Raw genomic sequence first — 12,626 nt, forward strand, 5'->3', positions numbered from 1 at the left:
TATACTGATAACCATTTGTGGAAGGGTAATGAAACTCGCAAAGACAGGGGATAAACCGGCAAAAAAAATCGCGAAGACAAGCGATAAAACGGCAAAAAAGTAGCTCCAAAAAGGCAACAAAAAAAAGAAATAAGGGAAAGGGAAAAAGTAGAAAACATTTGCCGGAACTGTCAGCAGAAGCAGCGCGGAAACAACTTTCTTGTTTCTATGTTCTGATTCTATCAGCTAGTTACATGTTTCTGTTCATTTTTATTGCTGTATTTATAATCAGTACTGTTTTTGTATTTTAGTTTCTGATGATGATAAATAAATCGAAACGCCTCAAACTTTGATGTTTTTGTCTTTGCCGGAATCGAACAGTCGGCCGAAAACAAATAACGGAGTTAAACGTCCTTTATTCCCCATTTGAGCACTTGAAATAGGTGAATACCAGACACCAATAAAACTTAGCGGACACATTCTGTAAATTGCCAAAAGTCATCTTAGGACTATTTTATTCAAGTTGGGTTACACTAGTGGAAAAAATTAGCGCAAACACGAGCAGTTTTCAGTTAAAAAAATGGTTTTTCTGCAGAAAGTTTTTGAACAACCTTTTTTCAAATTGAAATGAAGTATTTTCATAAACGAAGAGCAAATTGTAAAAGCAACTCTATGAAATTAGCGAACTTTGGTTTCAAAGTTTACAAGCTAAATCCGGGTCTGAAAATGCCAGTTAAGCGAGAAAAAAAATTATCAAGGCAATGTGAAAATCTCTCAATGCTAAAATTGAACAATTCGTGCGACAGTTTCACTAAATTCGACTTTCTTGCAATTTCACATGGTTTGAAAAACTTAGTGCATATTAAATTTTTCAATCGAAATTTTACAAACTCAAAGAGTCAGCCTTTATTACATGGTCTTGGTCTATGCAAGAAATTCATTTCGTTTCAATTCGATTTAAATGATGTCCAGAAGCATCCTTAAATACAACCCTTTCCAGAAAAAAACCTGAATTTGCGCTTAATTTTGTCCACAAGTGTAGACAACAATCTGTCGTGTATTTTTTTCAGAGCAAAAAACACCAACAAAGGCAAACGCGAAACTTCAAATAACTATTTCGAATTAGTTTCAGCATGAAGTTCAGAACTATTTCATTAACTTCCGAGGTTATCCAATAAATTTGTTAAACCTACATGATTGGTGCGTATTCAAGCATGGTTTCGTGTTCCGAAAAAACGAATTGGTCGAACGTGCCTCACAATTTATGATTTGCTATTGAAAACATCATAATTATGACGGCAACTTCCGCGTTTTTGACGCCAGAACACAGGTTGCAATAAAGGATTAGTTGAAAATTTCACGTTTGTCTCAGGCATTATAATCAAACTGATAGTTTTCTTACCAGCGGACTGAAAAATCGGCCTTACAATACGGTTGGGAAAAGTCGTACTTTCACTTGTGTTAACGTTATAGCTTCCATAACAAATTCTCTTCTACAGTCAGAAAAATTAGTGGAAAAAAGCTGCTTACCTCAGTTTGTACGGTAGAGTATAATTCCAAATTCAAATTATATTCTTGCTCTCCATTTTGTCCTGCTCCGGTAGCTTTGAGTTTTAAATTTGAACCATCAATAGAAACTTCTTTATTCTAAATTAAAAACTCAAAATATAGTTTTGTTACTCGCAAATTAATCGTTGTTCATGCAACCCATAACCGTTAATTCATATCAGTTAGAGAAAAATGAATTACCTTGACATCCTTGAGAGCAACTTTCAATAAAACTCTGTCTTCACGCTGAGCCCAGTATACAAATGGTGTGTATGGGACCTTTTGAAGATCGCCCATCACCACTGAAATAAGGCAAGGCTACTTTCACACGGATGTTACATCAATTGCAAAGATTTTGGATTGGGTGAGATGATGAAGGACAGGTGTAGTAGTTTCCATAATCGTGATAACTTCTGACCTTCTGATTTCCCGATGGGACAGAAATGCGGACTTATCAAACTCTTTATGCGTTACTTCTACCGCCACTACAATGAAGTTAACGGTGCCGTTGGCGCATTGCCTGTCTCTGTTCTAATTTGAAGGTAATCAGAAGTTCAAAAGTATCATAGTAACCGAGGTTACCTGTAACATTCGCCCGGAAGTACATAACGACGGAAATTAGAGCTAGGCTATAAAACGACTGGCCAGCGTCTAAACAGAGCTCTACATGCTTTTCACCGTCTCTACCAAGCCAGTTCTTTTGGTGGTCTTTCTAACATCGGGTCGACAAAAACGTTACTGCTTTCGGCTTCGGTCAAAACACTCAAATTAACTTAACTACATGCAAAATTAGTGAGCTCATGGCTGGGTCTCAGTATCCCCAGACCACGAGGTCACTCCTAAAAACAGGGCTACTACTTCTTATTATTTTACTATTGTTTTTGTTCAGTAGATAAAAATCATCATCTCCATCGAAGATGGATCAACCCCTTCCCCTAACTCATAGCTTCTCATCGTCGCAAAATGAATTCAGATGTTAAATAAATTCAATTCAAGACATAACCGGGAAGCTAAAAGTTCGTATAAAAGAGTTTCACAAACTTTTAGTTTCACAGGCTATAGTTCCAGAATCGAAAAATTCTGGCTAAAACAACAAAATTTTGAAACAACGTACATGTTAGCATAAAAATTAGCCACAAAACGAAAATGTGAAAATAGAAATGAAGAAAACTCTCAGAAATTTGTGAAAAAAATGTTTTAAAATGTTACATAAGAGTTGTTACATAATTTCAGTGATATTTGTAAAGTTTTGATTGGTTGAATTTTGAAAATTTTGAAGTAATGATGTGTGTGACACTTTTTATGATCTTTGATCATTTTGTACAGATAGTTTAGAATTTTTAAAACCTGAAGATGCACAAAATGTGCGAAAACGTTTGTTTGAATTTACAATTTTAACGCATTCTCAAAATATTTAGATGTAAAATTTTGAAACCCTACGGCGTTGAAACTCCTAAGAACAGAGATAAATCAGGCAAGGTCAGAAGAGAAGAAGATAGACGATGATCTAGCTAAGGCAAGAGAGGTAGTGCGGAGAGGGATAGATGAACAATGGTGGCCCTCAATAGCATTTTATCTAAAGCTCCAGGCTAGAATTGCTATCCTTGACATCAAGGATAGACATGAAAAGAAGTTAAAAAAGCTAGCAGAGCGGCAGGACAGACCGTTAATGAAAGTGAATGACAAATCGGTCAGAGCACTAGATGGCATTGAGCTACCCAAGTGGGTTCATGAAGTGTTAGTTTTTGGCCCAAAGCACCCGGTGAGGGATCGTTTCAATGAACTTCACTTTCTTGCGGACATTGATAATTTTTTATCTGAGCTTAAATCGCAAAAGGTACCAGGTGAAAAATTATGTGAAATTGAAGCTGTTGCAAAATCATACGCTAAACGTGTGCGGTAAACACCGTCGGATAGAGGGATTGAGAAAGCCAGGAAGTATTTGAAGGACAATGGTCTCTTGGCAGTCCCATTCGATAAAGGTGTTGGCTTCTGTGTAATGAAGAAAACGACATATGAGGCTAAACTAACTGAGCTGCTGCAATCGGATCAATTTAGCGAAAAACCAGGTTGAACTGATAGTGTTGTTATGAAAATTGAGAAAGACATCAACAAAGAACTGTTGGCCATGAAAAAGAAAGATGAGATCGATGAGGCACTGTATAGTAGGCTTAGGTCCACGAGCACGGGAGGGCAGCCAGCTCGATTATATGGATTGGCTAAATTACATAAGAAAGGAACCCCTCTCCGTCCCGTACTGTCACTGCCAGGGAGCTCATATGAACATCTAAATAAAACTTTGGCCAAATTTTTTGACAACATTGAGGGGGCAAACATTGAGACAAACACACAAATGGCTCGGGAGATCATAGAGAACATAGATCTAGACTATAATGAGAGTATTATCTCCCTGGATGTCAAAAGTTTGTACACTAATGTCCCACTAAAGGAGGCAATAGATATAGCACTGAGGAAACTGTACGGACAAACTAGTCCTCCTAAACTGGCACGCGGAACTATGAAGAAATTGTTGAACATGGCTGTAAGTAAGGTGCACTTCAAATGGTTTATGGTACGTACAAAAGGATGGGTTGGCAATGGGTGCATCCCTTGCTGTCATTCTTGCCAATTTATGGCTAAAGGAGTACGAATATGCATTAATGAAGGAAGTACCTGCGTTGACACTGCTAAATGAAAACCGGAATGGCCTATGCCCTGATTGCGAGTGGAGGGTAACATACAGAAGTAAGGGGATCGAATGCGAAGCTTGTTTAAATTGGTACCATTTAAAGTGTAGTAATGTATCCGACAAAGAATATGAGCAAATCTCAGAAATGGTTTGGTATTGTAAGAGATGTAAAGAGCAGCGAGATCAAGAAAAACCAACAGAAAATGTCAAAGCGTTCCTAAGATATGTAGATGATATAGTGAGGACGGTAAAGGGGGATCCAGATATAGTGTTAAAAGCAGCTAATGAGCTCCACCCCAACTTACAATTCACTATCGAAAATCCGGATTCGAACGGAGACTTAGCCTTTCTAGATTTGAACATTAATGTGGACTCACGAAAAAAGGTAACATGTGGATGGTATCAAAAACCAACGGATACTGGGACTATCCTTAACTTCAGAAGCTGCGCTCCATTTCAATATAAACGCAATGTAGTTGAGGGTACTGTTCATCGGATTTTTAGAAGTACATCAACATGGGAAAACTTTGACAAGGCAATGAAGATTAATAGAGAACAATGGGTGGATAATCAATACCCTGAAAAATGGTCAGATGGTGTCGTATTAAGAACGTTGAATAAGATCATCGACCGAAAAACTGACACACGAACAACGGTAACATCAGTCAAGGAAGATCCTTTGAAGGTCAGTGCACCCATTATAACATTACAATACCGGGGTAATGCATCGGAGTGGTTTGCTGCCAAACTGCGTCAAAACGCCGGAGCCCAAGTGATATTTACTACGAGAAAGCTCAAGACTTGCCTACCGTCCCTTAAATCTTCCTTTGCGAAAGATTTGAAATCAAGAGTGGTCTATAAGCTCACATGTAGTGGATGTAATTCCACCTATGTTGGACAAACGGTCCGGCATTTGACCACGCGGATTGAAGAGCATCACAAGGAAGATTCGCCAGTAGGGCAACATTTGAGAGAATGTGACAGGGATGGTAAGAGCGCTGAGCTTAAGTCTGAGATTACAGATCAATCAAGTAACATACAGAAACTCCTCACTCTGGAGGCCTTACATATTTGGAAAGAACGCCCCAGAATTAACACGCGCGAGGAGTTCAGGAGCAGGGAGCTGACATTAAAATTATAGTACATGTTTAAACATGACTAAAAATCGCAATTTTTGAAAAAATAAACTGACATGTCAGTTTGGATAAAACATCAAATCGAAAAATTATGACTCAAGTAACAAAAAAGTATGAAAATTGTCATAATCGATGAAATAATGATTACGTAATAACAGATGTAAGAATGTGATTGGTTAAAAATTTCTAACATGTTCTTTTTGAATTTCATACATGATCTTTGATCATTTTATTGTAAATAAAAACTTTATATCCTGACGATGCACAAAATGTGCGAAAACGTTTGAATTACCAATTTTAAAAAATTCCTATTCTACGGCGTTGAGCCAATTCTCAATTACAGTCTCTCTTACAAGAAGACGTCATTTTAAATTTATTTTTTCCCTTGTTTTAGTGGAGAAATCTTTTTAGTTGAAAATTTTTTTTATATTTTACCATGTTATAATTGAAATGGTCTATATTGTATTAGCTAGCTCACTCTACCACAGCCTGGAACAACTTAGCAACCCGGAAAAAGAACAATTTCTACCCAAAATTTTGGCTATTCCGGGACTTTCTTTAAACCCGAACACCACGAACCCACAGAAGAACCTCGCAAGCCTACTCTGCAGGGCACCTCTAGCAGAATAACGTCAAGTGGTGGTGTGGCATGACATCATCAATAATTCTATCAACAGCCACCGCACAAACAATTTCAGAGATTGCATTGCAGAGGAATTGACAGAAATCCTGAAGACACTGACAAACATCAGCGCAATTGTATACTGTCAGAGAAACGGTACACCGGATATCAGGAACCAGCTGATCAGCTCGGGTATTCTTGTCATTCCTATTACAAAGTGTCTCATTTCAAAGAGGAAGAGAAGAACGGAGCTGGTCAACGAATATCAGGCACTGCACCAGGACGTCCAGCTGGAGCTAAAGTCTTTGAGGATTGTGTTCGAACACCAAGACAACCTGCCAGCTGTCTTGTCCAAGCTTCGTTCAAACACGAAAAAGAAATCTCAATCGAGAAGGAGGGCGGAGAAAAGAAGACTGGTGAACATAGGCGAAGCAACTGTTGGTCGGACTGACGAGGAGGCTTCAACGGAGAGGTTGAGTTAAACTTGTGTCATTTGAGTTGCTTTGTGTCACGTGAGGTTTATTCCTCGTGGCCTGCAAACCAATGAGCACAGTTGTACTCCCACCTCCATTCTTGATTTGGACTTTGAAAAACAAACTCATTTGGAAATTAGTCCGTGATTATGCGTCCATATATGTTAAATTTATCAACTGTCACCAACGTGTTAAATTTTTGAGAGTTTGTCTAGAAAACGGCATTATACCTGATTTTTTGAGGTTCAGGGTACCGGAAAATGGGGTGTTTTCGAACCAAGCGGTACACAGTTTTCAGACAAAACTTCTAAGAACGGAGATAAACAAGGCAAGGACAGATGAGAAAAACATGAAGTCAAACTAGAAAGGGCGAGAGGCGCAGTACAGAGGGGTGTAGATGAGAAGTTTTGGCCTTCGGTAATTAAATATTTAAGTCTTAGGGGACAAAGACAAACAGCCACAGTCAAAGAGACCCATCAGAAGAAGCTAATGAAACTATCAGAAAGGCAAGACCGACCTCTAGGGAAGCAAGGTGAGGGTTCGGTAAGAGCTCTTGATGATGTTGAATTACCAAATTGGGTACAACAAGTGTTGGCATTAGGGCCAAAGCATCCCGTCAGGGATAAAATTAATGAGACACACTTTCTCGCCGACATTGACATCTTTCTATCGGATCTCAAAAATCGTAAAGTCCCTGGGGAGGTTCTTTGTGAGATCGAAGCTGTGGCGAAAGCCTATGCTAAGAGGGTGAAACAAACACCATCTGACAAAGGCGTTGAGAAGGCCCGAAAGTATCTGAAGAGTAATGGATTAGTTGCGGTACCGTATGACAAAGGCGTGGGTTTTTGTGTAATGAGAAAGGACACCTACGAGAACAAGTTGTCGGATACATTAGATTCAAATCAATTCAGCAAAAGTAAAGGAACAAGTGATGCGATTGTTTTGAAGATAGAAAGAGACGTCAATAAGGAGTTGTTGGCTATGAGGAAAAAAGATGAAATAAGTGAGAGTCTCTACACAAGGATGAGGTCTACTGGGGGGCAGCTCGCCAGGCTTTATGGGTTGGCGAAAGTGCATAAAGTGAATACCCCATTAAAACCGGTCCTCTCCTTGCCTGGTAGCTCTTATTATAACTTGAACAAAGTTCTTATTAAATTTTTCGAGAAAATTGAAGGCGCAAACATCGAAACTAACTCACTAGATGCGAGAGAAATCTTAGAGAGCACTAATCTTGAGCCCAATGAAAACTTGATATCTCTAGATGTGAAGAGTTTGTACACAACTGTTCCACTGAAAAAAGCGATAGACATAGCACTGAGAAAACTGTATGAGCAAGATGAACCACCATCAATTGCTAGGAAAACCATGAAGAGACTGTTGAACATGGCAGTTAGTCAAGTCCATTTCAAGTGCAATGAAACATGGTACGTTCAGAAAGATGGTTTGGCAATGTGGGCATCTCTTGCCGTTATTTTAGCAAATCTTTGGCTGAAGCAGTACGAAACTGCACTATCAAGGGATATTACCGAAATGTTTTTGCCCGAGAAAGATCTTCACGGAATATGTCCCGAGTGCAATAAGAAAGTCACATACAGGTCAAAAAATGTAGAATGTGAATGCTGTTTGAACTGGTATCACGTAAAATGCGGTGATATATCAGATGATGAGTATCGAAATATATGTGAAACCGTCTGGTACTGCAGAAAATGCATCGCACTACGGAAGAAAAATAAGTCAGGGCAACAATCTAAATTGTTTCTCCGTTACGTTGATGATATAGTGAGAACAGTGAAGGGTGATCCTGAAAAAAAGCTACGGGCTGCAAACTTACTACATCCAAATTTACAGTTCACAATAGAGACACCAAACACAAACGGAACTTTGGCATTTTTGGATTTACAAATTAGTATTGACAAAAGCAGGAAAATTAGCTGTGGGTGGTATCAAAAACCAACAGATACAGGTACCATACTCAGTTTTAGAAGCTGCGCCCCCCTTCAGTACAAGAGAAGTGTGATTGAAGGAACTGTTCACCGGGTTTTCCGCAGTACGTCAACATGGGAAGAATATGATAAAGCCATGAAAATCAACCGTGAGCAGTGGTTGGATAACCAATATCCGGAAAGTTGGTCGTCGTGTGTTGCATCCCATGCCCTTGAAAAGATCATCAGAAGCCCTGTGATTATAGCAGTGATTCACCACCCATCTTGATGGTCCATTATAGGGGAATCACAGTCAGACATTAGCAAAAAAAAAGTGCGCGATATCACCAATGCGCTGATAATATTCACGACGAGGAAATTGAAAACTTGTATACCCTCTCTAAAATCCTCCTTTTCCAGTGAACTGAAATCAAAAGTGGTGTACAGACTTGAATGTTGTAGGTGCAAATCCATCTATGTTGGCCAGACGGTCCGACATCTCACCACAAGGATTGAGGAACACCGAAAAGAGGATACCCCAGTTGGACAGCATATAAGGCAGTGTAGTAGTGAGCATGGTAAGTCTGAGTTTAATTGGAAAATAATCGACCAGGCGTCCAGCAGCATCAAGTTACTTACACTAGAGGCGCTGCCTATTAGGAAAAAGAGACCGGCAATTAACGCGCGCGACGAGTTTAGAAGTAGGGAGCTGACACTAAGGCTATAGTTCCAGAATCGAAAAATTCTGGCTAAAACAACAAAATTTTGAAACAACTTACATGTTAGCATAAAAATTAGCCACAAAACAAAAATGTGAAAATAAAAATGAAGAAAACTCTCAGAAATTTGTGACAAAATGTTTTAAAATGTTACATAAGAGTTGTTACATAATTTAAGTGATATTTGTAAAGTTTTGATTGGTTGAATTTTTAAAATTTTGAAGTAATGATGTGTGTGACACTTTTTATGATCTTTGATCATTTTGTACAGATAGTTTAGAATTTTTAAAACCTGAAGATGCACAAAATGTGCGAAAACGTGTGTTTGAATTTACAGTTTTAACGCATTCTCAAAAAAAGTTTCAGTTCAACTCCCGAGACCCCTCCGGATTCCAGAATCCGGGGAAATAACGTCCTTATCTTCCTTCCGGAAGGCTGTCTTCTACCCTTCACCGTTGTTGTGAACGGCCTTGCAACTATTGTAGCGACCCAATAGTTGCAACTCGGAGCGGTCTCTGCTAATTCTGCAATTCGTTGTAGTTTTTCAATCACAATTCTCGTAGTTAACGCTATCGCAACTTTTGTTGTTCTGATTTTTTCTGATTTTCTTCCAAATTGGCCGATTCTGACGTTTCTCAGAAATATGACGTCATACTTCGAATTTTTAAAAATTTGAAATACCAGAATATTCCAGCCTTCACAGTTTGACTAATCGTTCTAATAGCACTGCTAATCCTTCAAAACTGCCAATTCGGAAAGCTAGCTGCTAATTTTTCGAATCCATCCAATCAGCAGTTTTGTCCATTCTGGTCGAATGTCACATACTCCCCGGACAGCCCGGTCAATGTCCCCATTGAATCTCGCAATGTTCGTAAAATTGGTACAGTGCAATCGAACAGAATTTACAAAATGCCCGAAATTACTTTTATCCACGTCATATCGACTCAAAGCAGCATGAAAATGGCATCGTAATACACTACTATAGCCTTCTAATTTTATTCACTAATCTGCACTTTGAGGATATGACTTAGGATAAAACAATTTTTCTGACTTCCAACGTCAATGCCCTGATTTAAAACTTTTTCTCCTAGGTTTTAAAAGGTGTTAGTTTGCAGGACAGTCCTGCCAACAACAAGCTAAAATTATCCTACCATGCTTCTTCCCTTTGGAAATTTTAGTTGTTATTGTCTTGAATATTAAAATTAAAGAACTCTGTGGTTAGAAAGAACAATGAAACAATCTCCCTCTTCAAGAGATTACCCAAGCCTTTCATGTCACCACAAAGTGATCAGTTTTCCTAGTTGATTAAAAACAGTCATGCAGGCTGGAATACTTAAATATACTCTTTACTCAAGCCTATCTAAATAAATAGTAAGTGTCTCTAAAGCCACTATCTAAAATCAAAAAGCAAATTTATAAATGAAACAAATTCTCTAATGCTCAAAACTCAACTAAATGTTTCAGTTCTCAATTACCACTTGGTTGCTTAGTTTCTAGTCACAACCATAAAACAAATTCTGAGTTTTAACTTCTTCTCTTTTGCCACTTCTTTGTTTCTTCTATTTTCGTCGCTTAGAAGTTCTAAAACTTCTAAATTCTTCTAATTTTCTTTCTTTTTGCATCTTGTCTTTCGGCCATTTGTCAATGCTCTATCTCCTCCTCCGGCGACATTGACTCTGCACTTTCAGTTTCTGTGTCTTGCAACACATCGTTAGCCATTCTGACGCTGTTGAAAGCAGTCCTCCAACACTTCTGCTCTTCTAACCTCTCTTTACAACCAGGTAGGGGATCTATATTAGATTCTCTGTTTCTGCAGAAGCTATTGTGAAGGCACAACGTCACGTTTCTCTACAAATCTTCCTTCTATATCTCTTCTTTCTCCCTTCCATCACGTTCACTTGTCCCGGAAATTCTCTTCAAAGCGGTGGTCACTGCATTCCGATGAGTCACGAAAGCTCGCTTAAAAGCTCCTGCCCCAATGTCCAGCTGATACCCACTGTACACTCTGCCGTAATTCTACATATGCTTTTTGGCATATTCGTACAACCATGCAGTCATGTAGGCTCTAAACCATGGCATCAGTCGTATTCTTGCCCATATGTTTTTTAATTCCATCGGAATGTTCAGAACCTTGCACATGGTCTCAAAAAGATCTAAATCTTTTAGACAATCCAATTTCTGCAATTGTTCCCGCGTTGGTGCCTCCTGTCCATTGTTATCCTTCACATGAGCTTCCAGCCATCGTATCGCCATCATAACTCCCACTATCACTACTGCTATGGGCCGTGATTAGTCTGGTAAATCCATGGAGAGCAGCTCTCTAGAGTCCCAGATCAACACCAGATTACTACGCCCGGGATACCACCATGTTTGCAGCAAGCAATAGCAGGGAAACTCATCATGCGTTAACATGATGCTCCTCCAGTTACGCTTTCCCGAAGCTTCTAGTAGTGGTTCCACTTCCATCATCACTCGGTGGACTTCATCATTTTCATCTACTGTATCGTAATCCGTAACGGTTGATCCTCTCTGTTTTTGTCTTTCAAAATCGCTCAAGTTCCCACAGACGTATCCCACGAACTTCAATCCCAGTACCAATTCCAACTCCTCCCTGGAATTGCTGAGAACATCTTGCACAATAACTCATAAGATCTTTCTGACATTCTCGCTAATCTCAGACACTTTGGCACTGAGAAGGCTTGATCCACGATCATTCTCATACTTTTTACATCCACAGCTACGAATTGCACTGGGTATCTGCTCTTGCACATTGGAGCTAATGTCGATTCCACCAAATATCGCGCTCCCGATGGTCTGCGATAAGTTTCACTGTGTCTGATGTTCATTTCCGCCTCAATCGCTTCCCTCCATTTTCCTATGTGCTTTTGCTCAGTTTGCAAAACCCATGGGAACACTTCTACACTGATGGCCGTGACCATCTCATGTTTCTGTTCTAGATTCAATAGTGACTCTAAAGAACCAAACATACTGTAGAATCCTAGTGCAGTCACTAGATTCACCTCGGTTCCTCCATGGCAATCTGCAATAAATTCCGTTTCCGTCTTCGCTTTCACCACAATGTTCCCAAACAAAATTGTCAACTGTTTGTGTTGTTTCTCCAGGGTTTTCACGCAATCTAGACTTCCACAAACGTGACCTTCCAGTCCACATACTTCTGCCAGACAGCTACCAGGTTTAACCCATTCTTCTGGTCCCCAGCCCGGCAACTCCACTTCCCCGTTGCTCTTGAAGGCTGTTGTCATCACATTGTATATGATATTAGGATCACGCAGGTTACAGTCCGCATTTAGTTCCCTCTGTACATCTTGCGTTGCAAGTAGTATCGAATCAGCGTTGGGACTAGGACACCACAATGGTCTCATCAGTTCCCACACTACCATCAAGCTCGTTCTTAGTAATTCATCTGAGAATCCCAATCCAAATTCCACTCGTTTGTCGGATTCTGGCACGGAAGGTGCAGCTACCTTTTCTTCTAGGACTAGTCCCAGTTTGGTCTGCGGTAAGCAGCGCTCCTAAT

General features: G+C 39.5%; 2 protein-coding genes across 2 annotated transcripts in view; one reads left to right on the forward strand and one right to left on the reverse strand.

Annotated features, from left to right (window-relative positions):
- LOC134840652 (pre-mRNA-splicing factor ISY1 homolog) overlaps positions 1-12,626 on the forward strand; it is a 360,405-nt gene that overhangs the window by 132,693 nt on the left and 215,086 nt on the right. The gene's annotated exons all lie outside the window — the stretch shown is intronic.
- The window catches only part of LOC134840649 (very-long-chain (3R)-3-hydroxyacyl-CoA dehydratase 3-like), a 237,496-nt gene that overhangs the window by 4,254 nt on the left and 220,616 nt on the right, over positions 1-12,626 (reverse strand). The window contains exons 2-3 of the mRNA XM_063856613.1: positions 1,729-1,831; positions 1,510-1,626 (exon numbers count right to left, since the gene is read on the reverse strand). Of these exons, the coding sequence (XP_063712683.1) occupies positions 1,510-1,626; positions 1,729-1,824 (213 nt within the window). The 5' untranslated portion in view covers positions 1,825-1,831. The remainder of the gene's footprint in view (positions 1-1,509; positions 1,627-1,728; positions 1,832-12,626) is intronic.

This window comes from Symsagittifera roscoffensis, chromosome 2 (genome assembly GCF_963678635.1).
Source record: "Symsagittifera roscoffensis chromosome 2, txSymRosc1.1, whole genome shotgun sequence".
Classification (NCBI taxonomy): Eukaryota; Metazoa; Xenacoelomorpha; order Acoela; family Convolutidae; genus Symsagittifera; species Symsagittifera roscoffensis.